The sequence below is a fragment of the Tricharina praecox genome (genome assembly GCF_024521635.1).
Source record: "Tricharina praecox strain CBS 144465 chromosome Unknown BZA05scaffold_2, whole genome shotgun sequence".
Taxonomy (NCBI): Eukaryota; Fungi; Ascomycota; class Pezizomycetes; order Pezizales; family Pyronemataceae; genus Tricharina; species Tricharina praecox.
The window spans coordinates 1,532,240-1,553,119 of NW_026250404.1; the positions used below are offsets into that span (position 1 = coordinate 1,532,240).

Below are 20,880 nucleotides of genomic sequence, written 5' to 3' on the forward strand. Positions count from 1 at the left end.
CTTTATGTACTTACATACTCTACATACACATATGCAATCTCGCCTCGCCCCGCCTCGCCTCGCGTCGTCGTCGTCGTCCTCGTTGTCGGCGGCGTCGGCACAGTCTGCGCTGCGCTGGGCATCTATCTATGCTTAAGTTAAGTTTTCGCTGCGCGTGCGTGCATGCATGCATGTACCTATGTGCATGGAGTTAGTTGCGCCGAGTGGGGGAGGTGTCAGGACTGAGTATGCTGGAGTCTGGCGAGGCTGAAGACTCTGGGTGGACGGGGTGGGCGGGTTCGGGAGCATCTGCTGCCGGTGACTCCGCTGATGGGCGATTTGGAATGGATGGATGGATGGTCACCGGGAGACTACCTACTAGTACCGGGAGGTGCCGTACGGTAGAGTAGAGTACATGGCGAAGAGCTCGCGATCACAGCTATGGATGTAACTATGAGTAACTGAGGCCCGCGCTGCGTATGGAGTCACTCGAGTCACTCGAGTCACGGCGAGCCCCAGCTTCCAAGCTCAACTTCCAAGCTCCACTCCCAAGCTCCACTTCCAAGCATGCAAGGCCCCCCTCGCGAGTCGCGATGGTGAGTGGGTGAGTATGCGGGTGATGAGAGCTGAGTCGGCGTGGTAGGGCATCGCATCGTTCGCGGGTTCTCGTATGTACTCTACACATGAGGTATGAGGTATGTACAGTGTGTGTACAGTGTGTGTACAGTGTATGTACAGTACCTACTCCATCAGCGCCGAGTGACCAGAGCGGACACGAGCGGACACTTCGGGCAAGCCAAGCGGGCAGACAGACAGGCAGCAGACAGACAGGCAAGGCAGGCAGGCAAGAACAGTCGAGGAAGAAAGCTTAGCACCGGCGAGTCAGCAGCCGATCCAGTGATCCACACTGTAGTTACTGCTCCAGGCCTCCAGCGCCGAGCGAGCCCAGACAGAAATGAGTGATAGACACTACGCACATCCACCTCCACCTCTCACATAGGCGAGCTGCCCTTTTTCTCCGCCCTCGCCCCTCCCCTCCCCCTCGCCCCTCCCCCTCGCCCCTCCCCCCCTCGCCGATACGCGCCTCAACAGTCGAGAGTCTCGAGACGAGGGGGGTGAGGATGATGATGAAGTGGTGTGCCCCCCGAGCGAGTGTGTGTCAAGTTATGCTTATCCACAATCCCTTCGTGTGCGTCCGCCACCCACCTCACCACACCTCACACAGCTCACCCACCTCACCACACCTAGAGTACCTCACCTCACCTCACTTCCACCAACCAACCATCGTCTGTTGTCTGGCAACGGACGGACGAAACAAAACTAACACCCTGCAGCAAAAAAAAAAGATATTTGGAAGAAAAAGGAAAGAAAAGCATGTGAGGAAGGAAAAAGAAAAAAAGAAGCTGTGGTCCATGCTTATCACCCACACCCACACCCACACCCACACACCCGACACATCGAGCGAGCGAATACGGTACGGTGCTCGCCAAACACAAATCCCATCCTTCCTTAGAGAGGCAGGGAAGGGTGCTGAGAGGCAGGGAGGTAAAGAGGCAGAGGCAGTTTTGGTTTGGGGGGGCTTGCTTAGATGCTGCTTACATACCGGCGGGAAACGTAGGCCTATGCTGCCGTAACTATGCTGCCGTATGCTGCCGTAAGTACGTGCTACGGTGCAGTAGAACAGAGTAGAATCCCCAGTCTTCATTCGGATTGAGCTCTGAGTAGTGAGCAGTGAGCACTGAGGAAGCTACCCCAACTTCCCAAGCTCAGTCGGTCGGTCCAGTCACCTGCAGGGCTGAGGGATCGGAACTCTGAATCCACGACTGGGGATGTCTCTCTGTACCTTCCAACCGTTGCAAGTACTACGTCTTCGAATCCGGCCAACATGCGCTGCTGCTGCTACTACTAAGAAGTCGAATCCGATCTCCATCTCGCGTCGTCCCTCAAGTTTAAACCAGCCAGAGACAGAATAGATGATTCGTGGAACAGCCGTGGAAACATCCCCCCATGGGCGTACAACGTGGTTGGTTGTGATCTTTCGTAGATATCATCTTCTTGTAGATCGGCCCATGGTTCATCCAAATCCAACAAGCCGTAGCTACCAGTAGTTACCAGTACCGGTAGATGTTTGGATAGTTAGCAGCGAGTCCCTGAGGCTGATGATGGAATCATGGAATATGCTACTTGAGTACTGACGGCCCGGGCATTGCGGTATTCCAGCGTCGTATGTAAGTGATGTGAAGATGAGCAAGCAAGCAGCAGCTGCCGTCGTAGTCGTCGCCGTCGATGTATGATACATGCCCGCAGCGGAGACGAGCCCGAGCCCGAGCCACGTGGTACGGACTCCGCCTCGCCCCGGTACCTACTAGACCTGGGTCGGGCATATACGTTGTCCGCGACTCCGTGTAACCAGCCGGCTCCCGAGTGGCCGAGTCCCCACAGCCATCGCACGAGAGCTTGAGCCTAACTTCCTACATATGCTACCGGTAGTTACCTCAGACCTGCCCAGTACATACGTCGAAAATAGTGATGGTGCCTGCACGCACGACTGTTGAACTCGTACTGTCGTACATACATCGGCAACAGAATTAGAGTAGAGTAAAGTAGTAATAATCGAGTTGCGATCTCCATGCTCGCCAGCGGCCACACCGGCTGAGAACCTTATGTAGGTTATGTAGGTTATGTAGTGCGCATTCCTCGCGTAGCACGTACATTTAAGAGTAAACACGATTAATTCCATGCCCCCCGCCCCACCACCCACCATCACCGTCCAGCCAGCCAGTCCTCCTAGAGTAAATCAAAGAAGAAAAAAGGAAACAAAAAAACAGCATAAAAATAAAACGCCATGTGTACCAAGCCCACCGGAGAGACAAGAGGAGAAGAACGACACCAGAGCAAAGACAAGGGGAAAAGGAAAGGAAAGGAAAAAAAAGCCAAAAGCCAACGGCCACCCCATGACAAAGGAAAAACGCAACAGGACCTCAAAGGACACCGCCCATATGACAGAGATGGTACAAAGGAAAGGGGAAAAAAATAATGATGCGACGATGCTGAAAAAATAAAGGGAAAAAATAAAAAATAAAGAAAAGTAAAAGAGGAAAAAAATATAGAACCCCCACAGAGAAAGACCCCGAAGCTTTTGGTGGCAGAGAAACCCTTCCCGCTTCGCCCAGATCGCCCAATGACACCCCGACACCAATCTATCCCACCTCCCTAGAAGTAATCAAACACGAACTTAGAATGAATAGAAAAACCAATACCCGGGTCGGCGCTGGAGAACGTCAAGTCGCGGTCTAATAGCTGTCCCCCACACGAGAAAAAAGTAAAGATAACGGTGTGGTCCCTCGTCGATCGATTGATTGCTTGTTTTATGCCGCAAACGCCCGATCCAGTACTCGCAGCGCTCGCATATCCTCTCCGAAGCCCAACTTTTCGGTCGGAATGTCCTGAACTTCCAGACTCAGGCGTGCCGCGTCCAGCTCCATGGGAGAAGGACTGCTCCTCAACGGCGTGACTTCCCACATGGGTCCGTCACGCGGGGGGCTCTTCGACTGGATGCTGTTCGCCGGTGAAGCATATCTCTCGTCGGGCGCGACCTTGTACTGCTGGGACGCGTTCTGCGACGGATTGGGAGGAGGTAATGCTACCGGAGGTGTCGAACGCTGCACCGGCGTGGCGCCAGGTGATTTGTTCTGGATGTTCTGAATGGACATTACCGGAGATCCAACGGAGCCGCGGTGGTGGTGTAAGGGGGGCTGCGACGTCAGTCCCTCGAGTTGCGGCAACGAAGGTCGGTTGTCGTACAGCCTCGGCGATCCGCCACCGGACTGGTTCAGAGGAGCCGACGGGAATGGCGGTGGGTTGTACGACATCGGCGAGGATGTCGCGCTGTTTCCCGGCGGCGGCGGTAGTGAGTGTTGCAAGCCGTAGTGGGGAACCTGGATACTGGTCGGAGGCGTGGCGATGGGACTGGGCGGCCAGCCATATGTGTTGGGAACCTGAGCGTAGCTTGCGGGGTGAGTGGCGCCTTGTCGGGCGTAGCCATGCATGGGCGAGTGATGCGGCATAGGTGTGATCATGGGCGCGCGAGTGACGACCGGTACGTTCTGTTGTTCGTGAACGGTGGATTCCGGATACATGCCTTTGACGGGCCGAATGTGTTTCAGAGCGCTGTCGTGCGAAGGTTGGATGAGGTTCTGAGAGGATGGGTGCGACCGAGCGTAGTAGCTGATAAGGTGTAGCTTTTGGTGGGTAGCAGTCGTAATCGAGAAAGACTGCTTCATTAGACCGTCCGGCTTGTAACGATACCCGTCCGGTCCATCCCCATCCATCCCGTCAGAGTCGCTGCCGTCCGGATTCGGAGACTTTCCACCGCGACTCATCGTGGGAGGAGCGAAAACGTTACCCCCCGCCTCTCTTCCCCTCCATCTCTCGATACGTCAGAAAGCTACCCGACACCCGACTCGCGCTCCACGACTTCCCGTCGGTCCACCTCCGCATTCCGGCTTCTCGCTCGTCCCACACAAACACGCTCCCCGACTTGATGTTCTGTCGCTCCTTCTCCGAGAGCCGTCGCTGCACTCGCGGTAGCAATCCGAGGCGGCAGGCTTCAAACAGTATTATCGCATCAGCTGGCGTGCGGACGTGGCCGTGATACGTTTCCATGGCTAGTGCGGAGGGGATCGGCGGGTGCCTGGGCGGCTACGAGGTTACGGACGATGTTGGAGTGGAGATGGGAGGAGCGGGAGAAGGAGGAGGAGAAGTAGGGTGCGGGGCGGAGCAATGGGCGAACTGCTTTTCGATATCAACGCATTCAGCGAATGGCTGTGGGGAGCGATGGGTTGGATAGGTTGGGTTGGGTTGGGTTGGGAGAGGGGCGTGTTCCGTGGCGGGAGCAGAGTGGTGGTTGTTGCGGTTGCGGTGGCGTAGCTGAGGACGATCAGTCAGTTGAGACGAGAACCAGCGAGGATGACACACAAGGACCGGGCAGGAATGAGTACAGTTTGGCAGTTGTCGAAGTTGGGGGGAGAATCGCAAGGCGGAGAGCGACGATGATGACGGTGCGCGACAACCACTGATAGCTTTTTTGCTTTTCTTTGTTGTTGTTTGTTCAAAGGCAGGTCGGAGGAGGAAGACGAGGCGGTCCGGAGTCTGGAGTCTTGTTGTATGGACTGACTGGGTACAGACAGACTATTATTTTTTTGAGCGCAGATGACGGAGTTCGACGATGGGTATTGCGGAGCCGTGAACGAACGACCGGGGGGTGGAGGGGGGCTGAAGAAAGCGCGAATAACGTCGCCGAGCGGAAGGAGAGGAATGGAAAGGAAGAAATGTCTTGGGACTAGATTCTGGAGGAGGGGATCGAAGTGTTTAAAAGACGCGGGCTCAGTCAACTACTGGTGGGGATCCTAAGAACACCGAAGAGGACTGGGGGGACGAGGACCGGGGAGGGGGGGGGGGGGGGGGGGTTTATGGCTTTGTGATTTGTCTTGCGTGCGCTACCTCTTCCTAACTACGCAACCTACCTCCTGTATGTACCAGGAGCTGCCAATAAGTGGTGCCTCACCACCATTACGAATTATAAGCGCAAATAAGCACTAGTCTATATTAAGAGAACGCTAAGCCCGATACAGTAGCATGAGTGAGTGGCTGTGACTAGGCTGTTATGGGGAAAACGCTAAGCTGTATGGGGGAAAAACTGGTGAGGCAGCACTTACCCTTACACCCGAGTACCTCTTACTAACAGCTGGTGAGCGAGGATTGGACGGCGCCTACTTGCTCTTGCATTTAGGTATTCTTCATATCTTCATATCTCCGGCAAGACACATGGCCTCCTCCTCCTTATTCGCTTTCCTCATTCGCCTCATCGTCCTCTCGCTGAACTTTGCATATATAGATATTGAATTCTATTCAGGATCCCTAGAGGTGCTAGGTATCTCCCTTTTTTCGCATGCTTGTTCAGTCAGGTAGGTTATTTGTACCTGATGACAAAAACCATCTCGGATCTCTTGCCGCTCAATAGGTAGTGATCGAAGCGTAAAGGCCATGGCTACACCGTCTATCGGGCCATCTATCCCGCTGTATAGTACGAACGATGAGCCAAACACAAGGAAGGTCCCGGACTTGGTTCGTCCTGACTGCCGCGCCCTCTGGAGGTGGATGTGAATGTAAAATCGCACAGCAAACCGTCTCGGCAGCTCGGCCAGCGTCCGCGTGCAGTGCCAGTTCCGTCGAGATGGTGTTCTGGGCCGGATGAATGTGCTAATCCGAAGGAGTGAGAACGACACACACGACGAGGGACATACCTTCTAGGAACGGTCAAACGGACGGGTCCACGACTCCACCGCTTTGTTGTGGTACGGACAGATGCAAATGTGCTTCAAAAACTCCCCAAGAAGTTATCCATTGCCTAGGTGAGTGCGTATGTGCCGATCCATGGCCAAGGTAAGGTGGCCGTGTCAGTAGACTGTAGGTACCTATCCACCAACCCAACCCAACGGAAGCGTGGAATCCGTCGTTCAAGCGACATGAACTCACCGCAGCACCCTCCCCAGCCAATATTCCTCTGCCGAGCACATGATGGTTAAAAAACATTGGAGGCCCAGATGCTTGGTTGGTGCTGAGTTTGGGTATGTGTTCAATAGTTGGGCCACCACATGCGGTAAAACGGTGGCTCCGCGCGGTAATCGACGTAGAGTGCTATATACGGGTAGTAGGTATCAGGTAGTAGAGTGAAGGTTACTTACTTGGTTACCTTAACGGGCCTGGCCCGACCATAATAGATACCGAGTATGGCGAGCGGAATCCGAGAAACGTGAGTTGAAGGCAGATGCCAGTAGCCGCCACTCATGGTTTTTGGACGCAGCGTCCGGATAGAGTGCATACGAGAATCGACACTGTGGAGCTCAAGCAACCATTGGTGACTAGATGGCATCACTCGAAATTCGGGTCTTCAGAGGTTCCGTTATTTCCGGCCCATCTTTTTTTCCTTTTTTTTTCCTTTTTCTTTTTTTCTTTTATTTTCTTTCCGCACCGACCGTTCGGTCACCCGCCGCGCCGCGCTCCAGCTCGTCTCGAGGTCGATCAACCTTCAACCTTCAACCTTCAGCCCCAAAGCTTCCCTCGACCTCAAGCAAACCCGCGCCGCCCCACAAATCCCAAATCCCAAATCCCAAATCTCCGCTGCAGAGTTCCACTCACCTAAAACCCCGAGCCATCACCCAAAATCGACACCCACCGCCCACCACCCACCCACAGCAGACTTCGAGCACCTCGCTCGCTCGCTTTTCCGAGCCACAGCGTGACAAATTAAGGCTACCCCCACCCGAATGTCGACGATGACAGACGGCCGCTTGATGATGGGCAACCCCAGCCGAGAGACAGCTTACATACACACCTACATGGTCTCCTACTCATCTATGACACCACGTATATCGGAGCCCCGAAGTTTCCGGTAGCTTACATACATACATACTATACTGTTTCATCGGATCCTCAAGCCTCCATGGGCATCCAAGGACATCCAAGGACATACCCGACCCGGATACTGGGTAGTAGGTACTGGTACTTACGGTACTCTAATCCTTGGGCCTGCGTCCCCGGACCCCCCTCGAAGCCGTAAATCGGCCGGACAGCCGATAATAAGTATTAGGACGGCCGCCACGGCCGCCGCGAGTAGCAGTCCACGGTTACTATATCCCAGTATCCTTCCCCAGCGTCCACTGCCCGTGCCCGACGGGTGGGCGGGCACGGGACCGCTGAATCAGCTGGAACAGCATCCTAACTACAGTATATACGCTTCACTGGTCCGCTCGGACAAAATTCCCCTCAGGCTGCAATACCTACATGTATACCTGCCGTGAAAGTCTAGATAAGCCCGAGAGGCATCACCATATCGCTTGTCCACTTGACCTGTGCGTAGTTGGTTACTTCTATATGTACTTGCTCAAGGTTACATGCAGACATTAAGGCTTCAAAGCGGGAGGGTTATCATACAGATATCAGAGCCCTAAATGGGGAGCACTGGATACAAACATTAAGTTCCCGAAGGGGGAGGATCATAAATATCTAGGCTCCAAAGGGGAAGTTTGGCAGACATTAGGGCCTCAAAGGGTAAGATTGCAGACATCAGAGCCCCAATTGTTAGAGGATGATTACGCAAAATACCAAAATATCCTCGCCCAACTTGTCGACATCTAGGCCTATGCAGGTAGCCAAGTATCTACGGAGCCGTATCTACCGTATTTGGTTACCAGCAATTTCAAGACATCGGCATGGACGCTATGTATATGTACATGTCACGAGGGACGCTCCGGGAGTCCGGGGAGACACCAAGACCCGAGACGGGCAACAGCAACTATTTACACACATAGGCACTTCTTACTCCAGAGTCTACCCAAGACTCGAGTAGTAGGCAACTTGGCACTGTCGGAGTCACGCCCGCTCACTGGGCGCCTCATGCAGACTCCGCGAGGCAAAAGCTTGGTGTCTGGGCGTCCTGCTCGATTCTCCACACGCGCGCGCCGGCTATGTACCCACAGCTCCACCTACGGACCTACATACGGTGCAGTAGGTAGTAGGTACGGTACCTACCGGTACTCCACAAAAAGCCGTGTGGTCCATAGATATGTATGTAGATAACCATTCAAGTAGGTACATAGAGTAGGTACGTATCATAGCAATCTTTACATCAAGTAAGGCCCGTTTCACCTGCCCTCCTTCTCCACTACACTACGGTACACTGCACTCACCGGCTTTAGAAACGCCCGACGCGCATCAGTGGTCGCTTCGCTCGCAAAACAGCAGGCGCTTGCAAGTTGCAAGTTGCAACGGAGCCACTCTAGGTAGGAAAAGCCGCGTCAGCAACCAGGGTTCTTTTTTTTTCTTTTTCTTTTTCTTTTCTTTTCTTTCGTTCTTTTCGCGCGTGCCACGAGTCAGTCGTCCGTTAGGGATTCAAGTCTCAGGGCTTGATTATTATTGTCAGGTGCCTGGTATACTGGTACTGGTACCTACTCTACTCTAATGGTAGGTACTCTGGAGTCCGCCCGCAGCAGCAGCAGGGCGACGGTTGAACTGATCGATCCGGATTCCGGATGGCTGTGGTATTGTGTATCGAGTTTTCCATGCCACATACCACATTCTCAAATACTCTGCTGTACCTACTTTATAATCGGCACTTTATGCCTCGGCGGCTGGAACGCATATCTGCTAGATTCTAGATAGAGTAGTATCGTTCGTGGTGATGATTCGGATTTTGTTGTTGAGGAAGACGAGGGGATCGGAGATATTTACACATCGTACAGAAAACAGAACGGATGGGGGGAATCGGTTCACCTTCGACGGCGCTGGCCGGCTATTCTAGTAGAGTAGAGCCTCCGCCGGTGGAGACGGAGAAGAGCGGAGAAAGAGGAGAGTGGATTCCCCCCTCCCCCTCCTCTTTGTCCAGCTCCACCTCCACCCGGCAGCATGGCATGGCAGACAAGGTATGGATATGGGCATGGGTATGGGTTAACTATGGCATGGTATGGCATGGTACGTTACGGCATGGTACGGCATGGTATGGTATGTACCGTAGAGAGTTATCGGCTGGAGTGTGGTTGAAATAGGCTCCTCAAGCCCGACCCCTGCCATCCCTTAACTACTCTATGCTAACACCGTTCTCAGGGAGTCGAGTCAGGGGGAGGGACCGACCTGCCAGCATTTAAGGTTTTTTTCTCGGCACACATCCTTTCCCCCACCCACCCACCCATACACCCATACACCCCCTAACTAGAGTAGAGTTATCCGTTCGATCCAGCCGGATATTCGACAATCCGTGCCCATGGGTGCAGCATGCTGGTTCCTAGGTATCCATGCCCCGAGAGGCTACGTATGTGTGTATCCCGCGATTCCAGCAAACGTACGTACGTAAGTAGGTGCTGATGCTGGTGCTGATGCTGATGCTGAGGCTGATGGATGCTCGTCTAGGTATCTACCAGTGTCTACATCCGAGTTTCCGGTGCCTGTCTGCGAGCCAGCCTGCTCATCTGCCTACCTGCGTGCCCTGCGCGCGCGCGAGGACGTGTCGGTCGTGAATCCTCGGTGAGGCGACGGTGGTGGTGGGTGGTGGTGGATGGAAGAGGAACAGCCGGTTGGTGCGTGCTGAGCGCATATCTACGGCAAATCCCTAACTAGCACCTGCTACCTTACTCTAGAGTATGGAAGTGACGGCATCCCCGGCGCCGGGTGGGCAGGCGCTTGGTTTTTTTTCCTTCTTTCTTTCTGTTTCTTCTCTGTCGTTCTTTTCTTTCTTTCTTTCTCGCGGAAATCGGATTGGGGCTAACTAGAGGAGGAGGATGAGGAGGGTTCGTCATTATTATTGATCATGACGGACCCGGGACAGTCAGGGCGGCAAACGTCTGTTAACTACGGTGTCTAGTGCAGGATCCGGTCGGCGACTCGGATGGGCTAGAGTAAAGTAGAGCTCCCAAGATCACTGAGACTGATTACGGTACTCAAGACTCTTGAGTACGATACCTACGCCATAGTTAACTCCTTGGCTATCTATCGTATAGAGACCCAAGAGAGTACTTGTTTTCACTTGTTTTCGCCCACCGAGAGTCCATCCATTCGGGCCTGCCTCTGTGCCGCTGGCCGCTCTTGCCATACAATCCATAAATGCCGGGGACCTCCGTGGCCATGCGTCGGTCGGCGCGGATGCTATATCCACCTAACGATCACCGACAGTTGAACTGGGTTCGTCGGCACGAAGCTGAGCTGCTGAGACTCGAGATGCGTCTTCCAAGCCCAAGCCAAGCTCAATCCAAGCCCCCGTCCGATCAGCTCGTTCAGCTCAGACAAGCCGGACAAGACGGACAAGACGGACAAGGATAAGACACATTAGCCGTTCCGCTGACTCACCCCACCGACCGATCGCATTTAAAGCTCGAGGCCAAGCTTTATGTCGTTTCACCGAGAACAGAAACAAAAACAGAGCTTTCTTTCAACGTCCTGCGGCGCACCTCCCCCCCTCCCAAGCCGCCTTATCTATCTATCTATTTCTTTGTCCATCTTTTTCCATCGTTCTCGTCGCCGCGCCGTGCTTGCTCGCTTGCTTGGCGCGTGCGGTATTTGTGATGATTGATCTGTGTGGAAAGGAGGCGTCCGCAGCTGTGGGTACATACATAGATGAGACGGAAGAGTCTTGATCCGAGCCGTCCGTTCAGTCCGTCCAGTCCACCACTCCATTCCATTTTCTACTCTAGGTACTCTACGCGTGCTGGTTTCGGCCTCGCTCCGCGCCCGCGCGCTGTGGCGGTAGATTACTTACTCTACTCTACTTTATTCTACATATTCTACTCTGCGTGCTTTAGAGTTGGTACGTGTGTAAGTAAATGCTATATCAAGAATTTACCGGTATGATGCCTTCAGAATGTAAACGTGCTGGCTGTAACTGGCGGATGCAGTACCGTTCCTGTCGTACTCTACTTTACCGTACTCTACTCTACAATTGGGTACGGTAGGAAAGTGGAAACTTTAAAGAGGAAACGAAAAGGCGGGATGGCTCATGGCTGCCGAACGGAATGAAAGCCACAAAGAAAGAGAGAAAGAGAGAATAGAAGAATAGAAGCGAAAAAAGCAAACAGACAGACACGATCTCTCCGCCATATCAAACGAACAAACTTATCGTAATCAGTACTTTCCCATGTACAGTACCATTAGGTACCATACGCAGGGCTCCACGAATCGCACCTCTCCTCCTCCTACATATAGATAGAGTAAATAGAGTAGTAGCTCCCACGCCAACCTTATGGTACGAAATCGTTATCCAATCCCCCCCAACCCCACCATCCCACATCCCACCCGCAGGTCGCAGGTCGCAGGAAAGCCGTCAATTCAAGCTTAACGCTTGATGTGGTGGCCCTTCGATAGCCCCGCCACGCCGAGCGAGCGCCCTTCCCATTGCGGAAATGTTGAGCGAGTCGAACGTGGTGCCCAGCGCTGGGTCTGTCTGGGGCTAGTTACACCTTAGAGTAGAGTACGCTCGAGTTGTGACACGATGGATGGTTGGTTGGTTGGATGTGGCTGCAAATCGTGGGCACGCATGGCAAGATGGAGTGTGGGTAGTGGTGGTGGTGGTGGTGGTGGTGGTGCACTGGTGGCTCGGTGAGTGGCCACCGCCGACCACCTTCTGTTCGCCGTAGGTACGGTAGGTACCATGGGTATCATCAAACAGCTTACCGTAGTTACTCGTGAAAGTGAGGAAGCTTATGGGAGGCCGAATACCGTAATTGGAGATATAGGTACATCGCTCTTGACCGGGTATCTACTCTATTCTTTTCTAGCCAGGCTGCAGCTTGCGCGGCTGTCAGATCTGCCTGTCCGAGCCATATGTAACCCAAAGGTACGCACTCCACAACATCCGAGTTCAAAATCCACAAGAGCGGAGTTCATGCGGCGATATATGTACATATCGACACCAACATACCCGCTCCAGCCCAAAGCTCCAGCCTCCAGCGCCCCCAATGCCTTTGTGGGGACCGTCGGAGCATCGGAGGTGTTCCGGTCAAAGAGGGTCGCTGCTCGGGGGTTTCCGTGCCGCGGAGCACAAGTGCCTAGGACGATCCGTATGCATACTACTACCCATCCTACCTGATAGGTAGTACTATATATATTGTGGCCCGATTCTCCGGAACAGCAGCAGCAATCCGCTCCCGTCGGTCGGATCGGTCTACATATGCTTCACCTATCAATTTTCGCGGAGCAACCAATGTGAGGGAACGATAGGACCGAGATTCGAAAACACCGGAAGGGAAGGGAAGGGAAACTGTGAATTTTGCTTGAGGAATTGTGAATTGTGGAACGGAGGGTTAGGCTCTGGCGAAACACGGCAAAAGAAAAGAAAAAAGGCAGTAAATATGGTCGTACATGCATAAATGGATGCCGATCAAGCAACGCTGTACAACTCGCCACATAACAATATCTGCAAATGCTACATCACATACCGTAGATACAAATCCCAACGGTCCGTGTAGAACGTTGTGCAAAAACGCTGCAGGGCAGAGGCACTGCGCATCCATATCCGTTCGCGCCCGGCATCATCGGTCAGGTGCGGCTGGACGGGAAACCGGTGCTCACTGCTCATTTCTCATTGCTCACAGCTCAGGCGCCAGGCCCCCCCAAAATTCGATGCGGACTTTGGTGGTATAGTAGTAGAGTAGTACCTAAACGGACTGTATTTTAGAGTTATCCAACCAAAGGCCGAGCTTACGTCTTTCTCAGCCCTGAATGCCTACTATAGATATTATACTATTACCTATAGCAGGCATGATATGAAACCGTATTCTACTGAATTACCACTAGTAATGAGCTTGCGAAACCTACCAACTATGGTATAGTATAGGTAGCTACTATTATACCGGTACATAATAGTAGTAGTCAGCCGCACAAAGTTCGAATTGCCCAGCCGCACACATCGAGTCCTGCCCATGCCAGCCGCACGCCGGATCCGCGAATATGATGAGTCTCTCCCTCTCCCCCGCCCTCGGTTCGCCGTTCCCAGGAAGATACGTATGCAGTTCCTAACGGGTAGATGGGATGGCCTAGGTGTGTGTAGTGCAGAGTAGTATCGTTACCTACCGTAAAGTATGCGGTCTCGCTTATGCATCGTGGCGAGCTGCAACGAGATGTAACCACCGCCCAGCTACGTTCATACCACCCAACTGTGTTAGTACCGGTAATCGAGGCAGTTGTCCACAGAGCTGGTGGGACAGAGTCCTGAGTAACTGAGTCGAGTCGAGTCGAGTCCGGACAGCGGAGGGAGGAAGATGCGGCAACGCGACGGGTGGTTCCGGTCACCGCACCGTGCCGTATCGCACCGTACAGTACAGTGCCGTGCCGTGCTGTATGCACTACCGTTCTCTGGGTGCGGTGTCTACTATCTACATACTTTCTACTATCTGCATACTTGGGTACTTGCGTATGTATGCACCTGCACCTATGCTCAAAGGATGACAGTGATGGCAGTGATGACTGATGACGATGACTGATGACTGATGACTGGTGACTCATGACCAGCGACTGATGACTGATGACCCGAGTGACCACGATCGAGGGCAAAGGGTCCTCCTCCGCCAGGCTACTCCACCCAAGTACCTACTGTGAACGGATAGCTGTGTGGGTGAGAAGGTATTCGCTTAACCACTGCCCCACTTCACAGTCCACATTCCGACGCCCTCTGGGAGCGATTAGCTTACGATTCGACTGCGTTCGAAGTGGTGGGGTGGGGTGCGAAGTGGTGGGGTCACTGGGTGTGTAGCACCGACAAGTTATGATACATATAACGAAATAGGCATCTCGGGTCGCACTCGGTGTCTCCGGAGATACATGCCTCATACTCCTACCAGTACCTGTAACCTTCTATCTATCTTCGTTACTATACCTACTATTATGTATGCTACCTACTACCGTATGCTATGTAGAGTACTCTATTCCATCTCCATCCCATGTCTTGTCTGGCATAAAATCTCCAACGTCTACCCCCGACAGCAGAGAAGCTTTTTTCTTTCCTTTTTTGTTATTACCGTGCGTGGTAGAAAAAAAGTTTAGCGCGCGTACGTAGGCTGGGGACTAACTAGAGGAGGTACTATATATGTAGAGTACCTGGAGTATGTGTGTAGAATAAGTAGTGAGTGAGTGAGTGGGTGAGTGGGTGGCCTGCATGCGGGTTAGATATAGCGAGGAAGGAAGATACTTCTTCTTAGCAGTTACTCTACTCTGCTACATATGGTAGTTACTTACCTGGGCCATGTGGGGCGACAACCCCCCGTTCCAGTAGCTGGCTTGCTTGCTGTCTGGCTTGCTGGCCGGAGAGAGAGAGAGAGCCCCCATTCCGGCATGGATGGATGGATGGATGGATGGATGGATGGATAGTTGGGCTGAATAGACGGCGGCGACGCGTAATCCAGTCCAGTGCTGGATGTTTTTGCGGGCTGGGTTTCTGGGTTTCACGGAGTTTGGAGCTTTCAACCACCTGGCGCTTATGGATGATTTGTACCGGTATGTATGATATGTATGAGGTATGTATGGGATGCGGACTCCGGAGATATCGTACGATCACGGGATGAGTTGATTTAGGTCAGGAGTTTGAATGTACGTACTGTGAAGGATCCACGCACTCACCCATGATTGGATGGCGGATGGCTGATACCAGTTGACTCGTTTCTTTGGCCCTCCGAGTGAGTAGGAATAGCCGGTGAATGGCTTGAGTACCTACCGTACTCTACTCTATCTTCCACCGTACATACTCTGCGCGCGGCACCCCCCACCTTCATAAGCAATATCTCGGATTCCGGCGTCAGCGCCGCGCATTCCGGTCGTGATTCATCATTCCGGTCGTGCTCACGGACCCAAACGGCTGATCTCAGCCTTCGTCTTCGTACTCTAATGATTGGACGGGGGGGGAGGCGGTAAAAAAGTCGACAGACATGCCCACAATTGAGTCGAATCCGAATTCCAAATGTCCAAAAGTCCGGAGCCAAAGTCCAAGATTGACGGTTAACCGTTGGCAGCCCATATGGAATCGAAGCCGCTTCTCCCTTCTTCCTTCTCCACCTGCTCCTCTCCTCCTATCTACTAGTCAGTACCAGGTATGTAGTACCATACTCTAATGTAGCTTGAGGCTGCGTCCTCATCCCCCACCCCCCGACCTCCTCGGATCTCCGGCAGTTTCAGATACCCTCGTCCGAAGCGTTTAAAAAAGCTTGGGTTTTTTCGGGGAGGGGGGCCTGGGAGGGGGACGATCAAGTGCATGGGTCATGGGTTAAGAGCCCCGGCACGCAGCAGTAACAGCAACAGCAGCAACAGCTCTATCTCTGCAGTCTGTCGAGTGACGAGTCTCGGCGGGTGCCTCTGCACGGATAAACGGAGGCGGAGACGGAGACGGAGACGGAGGGTGAGAGCTTAGAGGGGATGGGGTGATCGGAATTTATTTAGAGTAGAGCGCTGTGCACTATGAGGCTACATAGATATGAGCGCCCCTCTAGGGCCTGAGCTAAGCGACGGCGGTGGAGGTGAAGTTGAAGCATCGTGTCGAGAACTTGGTCACTACTACGGTGGTTACCGTATCGTATCGTACTGTATCGGGTCGCCGGAACCTCCGCCCAACTCGTCGTATGTACCAGTAAATACTGCATTTTCGCCATTACGCTCCCACCGAGACTGACAGTCCGTCAGTATCCAAGCGCGGCAAGAAGAGATCATCGCGGATATCCTCGCACCCGGAGATTCCCAGGGGCCAGAACTCGGCAGCACAAATCGATACCTGCCTCTTACCACCTATATTTTTTCTTCACGAGTGGAGGCCTAGGAGGGGTTCGGGCTCTCCGAGGATCCGGCAGACACTCTACTCTATCTACTCTACGTGGTTCTGGCTAAGGAGTTTGTGGGATGTCGTCACCTGAGCGAGCGAGCGGCTTCGGGACTCCGATGTCCACTGTCTAGAGCTCACCGGCTTATTTGCCCGTGTGTGTAGAGTATCTACCCAGGTGGGTAGTTAACTACGGACCTACGGTACGTGCCTACCACCGCACGTACCGTACACTGCAAACTATCAACCTACTTACATTGGTATGTAGTTAAGCATGTATGTATGTACAAACGCCCCGCCCGACTCGGAGTCGTGGACGGCGTCACTGTAACCCCCCTCTGGATATGTACCTTGCGTCAAACTCTCGAATACCCACTATCTACCCATTATCTAGTGCCTATGTACATTCTGCATGCAGGCCCTGCTCTAGTCGACCTCGTGGCCGTGATCGGGACCGGATTTCTCAAGCTGGAGTCTGGAGATGGGCGAGTCGGATGGACATTGTAGAGCAGAGTGCAGAGTGCTAAGCGGAAGTGGTGGACACTGGACTCCCACCGTCCCACGGGCCACGAGGGCGGTCTCGATGCCGGGACTCGGGAGTGATTGGTAACAAACTTAATTCGCCCATCGCCCTGCTCGGCCGGGACGGGCTGCGTACGGCGTGGCAGAACATATACTTCTTACAGTCGGTCGCAAGCGGCCAGCGGGGAGTTGCAGTCGTGTACCGTGTGTACCGTGTGTACCGTGTAAGGTTCTTTTTACTTTTATTCCACTGTATTATTCCATTGTACTATTTATCCATTTCTCAGCACCCGCAGGCCGCAGGCCGCAGGTGATGACAGATCAGATCAGATCCGATCGTCCTCCCCACGTTACACCAGCCCCCCCCAGGGGTGGCGAATAAATAGCCGAAAGGCCCAGAAGCCAGATTATGCTTTAAATTATGCTTGATACCGGACGGAGGAGGAGCCGGGTATGTACTTACATGCGGCGGTATGTACATACACTTACGTACGTACGTAACTACGTGCGGCGGGGTGTCTTCGTGAACTGCTGGGGGAGGGGTGGATGTTTCCGTATCGCATGTAGCGTTCGGGTTGTCGTCGATCGCGACGCGACGCAGGTGCGACAGTCCGACGGTTGGATGCTGGACGCTGAACGGTTGGCCGCGAAGACGGATGGACGGCTGGGTGCACACGTCAGCTAGTAATATCTGGAGTATGTATCGAGGTAACCAGGTATGTGCTCTGGGTACGGTATACGAGGAGCTGAAGGATTTGATTTGCAAGCTGCGCGCGTGTTTACTCAACGCTCAACGCTCAACGCAACGGGAAAGGGATGCACTACTATCTATACTATACTCAGGGTATCTAGAGTAAGAGGTAAGACGTAGGTACTCAATGTATGCATACTTGGAAGTTGGGCAGTAGATGCCCACTTCTCTATCCGACATCTCCTCTACATACTCCAGGTACTCCGGGAGCATCAGAGTATAAGAGTGCGACGCGGCTGAGTAATAGCTCGTAACAGCTCGTTGGCGAGTAATAGTGAGTCGGCGCATCAGTTGAGCCGATCCCTCCCAGGCGCAGCTCGTAGCTCGCAGCTCGTTTATGCGGCTTTCTTTTCCTTTCTTTTGCCTTCAGCCCCGTTTAGTTACTCTAGTTACGGCTGTCATCTTCGTACTCGGATGTCGGAGTCCGGATGATTGCGACGCCGTGCGGAATGGCCGATAACGTTAACCCCGGGCTCCGATCCCCCATGTTCCAACACGTCAGGTAGATATCATGTGCAACTAGGTAGGTAGGGTAGGTTGGTAGGTTGGTAGGTTGGTAGGTCTGCGCATGAAGTCTGCAGATTCCCAATTTCACCGGTGGAAATTATCGACTTCTGGTTGAGTCAGGCACCCTACGGCCTTATTTATGTGTGCGTGTGTATGTGTGAGTGTGTGTATTAGTTGCCCTGCGCACGCCTTGCGAACACGGAGCGGAATGAGGATCTGCGGGCCCGGTTCGGAATGAGGATCTACATACAGTTCCGGTTCGGAAACGAAGTGTGGGCAGCATGCTCGGCGCATCACTCGGCGCATCACTCGCGCCCGCCGGAACTATCGATAGGAAACTTCGCCGCTTGCGGTTGGCGAGGAACTGTATGTATTCCTGGTACAAAGTTTGTGGAAGACAGCCGCCGCGCAGATAATTTGCCCGGAGTATCCGGCAACTATGAAGATGGACGCGAGCTCGCGCTGAATTATGATATTTACTTATGTTTAGTGCACTCTACACGCACGGTAACCTAGAGGCTACTACATCCTACTACTATCTACTACTGAGTTCTAACTAGTAGCCATTAACCAGAAACTATGTACCTGCAAAGTGTATACCAACATCACCCATCGCCCGACCGTCTAATTTGGTCTAAATGTTATACCGTGACTCCGTGATCGCCAGCTTAGGTATCCAAATATAGTGGATCACGCTCCACCCTCGACGGCGAAACGCTTATCGTGAGTCGTGTTTAGTGATGGCAAGAGTACGTACGCACGTATGATACCGCACTCTGACTCTGTTTCGGAAAAAGAGGGCGACAGGGTGGGTTACGCTCGAGGCTCGAGACTAGAGGAAACTCCAGGAACTGCGTATTCTACTATACGGTACCCTACCCTACCCTACTCTACTCTACTCTACTCTACTCTACTCTACTACGGTACGGGTACGGCGGTACAGTACGGTATGCGACGTATCCTCCAGCGGCAGAAGGTTCCAGCGGGCATACATGGATGGATGGATATATGCGTGCGTGTGTGCGTATTCGAGTCCGGATTTACGCTGCCTACTTACCCACCTATTAACCTACCAGTCTAGCTACTGGCCTACCAACGATCCCTGAGCAGTGAGGCCGCGCGTTCACGTGCTCCGCCACCTCCTCCGCCACCTCCGTTCCGCTCGTTCGTTTTCGTTCGTTTTCGTTCGGAGCGCCGTATATATCCGTATCCGCATACCTCGACTCGACTCGACTTGGGATCTGGGCCATGATCCGGGCCTGGGGAGTGCGCGGCCGGGGTCGGGGTCGGGATCCGGCGAAACGGCCGTGATAACGGCCTCGGCGTCTGGTGTCTGGTGTCCCGTATCGTGTCTCGTGTCGTCACTCGCTCACTCGATCGTGGGGACAGGGTTGCTCTGGCTGCCGAACCCGAATACCGATGCGATATAGAATCGAGCAGTGAATCGAAGGCCCTCAGCTAGATAACTAAAGCCCACACGTATGCACTCCCGGTAGGTCGCCTCGCCCCACGCCCGACTTTGACGATGCGCACTCACTCCGGGCGTTCGGGCGTCCCGCCTGCTGTCCGGTGTACATAACTTCACTTCCCCCGGCTTTGCTTCATTTTTCACTCTTCACTCTTCATTGCCCCATTGAGCTCGTCGACGGGTGGTAGTTGAATGGCTCGGGATGTCTGGCTGGCTATCTCGACGGGATCCAATTCGGCATTTGAAGCCTTGGCCACCGCGTTTAGTGCCGACACTGCGCAAGCGAAGACCACTGCTTGGTTCCACTCGGATACCGTACAGGCACGATTTCCCCCTGCCGTACAGGCATGAGCGTGTAGGCGGCTATCTAGTGATGCGTGATTGACCGTCACGGAAGGAAACCACCGAGTGATCGTGACCGACATGAAGAACGCAAGAGGGGCGGAGGCGTCTGCTTCCAAGCCGGTCGCAGCACCTCTGTACGGGAACCGCAATAGGGACGTAGAAGCACCCTCGCCACCACCACTATCACCGCCGCCACCACCGCCCGCGGGTGGCGGGATGCAAGGGAGTGTGGTTCCAGCCTCCAGGAGTCTTTGGTTCAGCACATCATACATGTACCAGTACGTACCTACATACCGCCATTCCCTCGAGCCGAGCCATACTCGATGCGAGCGGCCATTCTTGTTTCATCGTTCCGTACTCGACCGCTTCCGATCATCACCATGGTGCATACCTACATGCTGCGTCTCCTCCGCTGGTGACTTCCAAGCCACGTATGTAACTCCCAAAGTGGTGTTCGCAAGTCTAGTTGACACATTATCACCCGCACCTCTAGCATGTACATATAACCTAGATACTCCCTTCCCGGTTCGCCGTACGTACGGCATCACGGTCACCGTCGCCGTCGCAAAAGGTGGGTGAGCGACGATGAGTGACGGGCCAGAAACGAGTGATGGGCTGCGATTCCCCGCCGCGGATGGAGACCGAACGAGCCTTGTCTACATGCGGCATAGCCGCACTATAACTATCTAGATATATCCAAGATCCAGCACTGTCCAGCACGCAAGAAGATCTACGTACGTAGTTAGAGATGGAAATGAGCCGGCACGAATACGATCGGAGCCTCATGCGTTCTTTTCTGTTCGCGGCGGCCCCGCACGTTCGCTCGCAAGTTCGCAACTCGGCCCCGCCTTTGAGGCTGGAGGGTTGGAGGCGGGGCCCGAGGGCCCGAGTGGGGCGAGCCAGTGGCAAACTCACCGCTGCTCACCGCTGCGCACTCACGATGGGGGGCCGCGGCGATGCCAG

The 20,880-nt window shown here is 53.7% G+C and overlaps 1 protein-coding gene across 1 annotated transcript; it reads right to left on the reverse strand.

The window, feature by feature from the left end:
* Positions 1-3,347: 3,347 nt before the first annotated feature.
* BZA05DRAFT_423784 (Gti1/Pac2 family-domain-containing protein) lies at positions 3,348-4,644 on the reverse strand (the record flags this gene model as incomplete). The annotated part of the gene is made up of 2 exons (XM_051485883.1): positions 3,348-4,323; positions 4,385-4,644. The coding sequence occupies 2 exons, from the start codon at positions 4,642-4,644 to the stop codon at positions 3,348-3,350; spliced, it is 1,236 nt and encodes a 411-aa protein (XP_051343648.1).
* Positions 4,645-20,880: the final 16,236 nt, after the last annotated feature.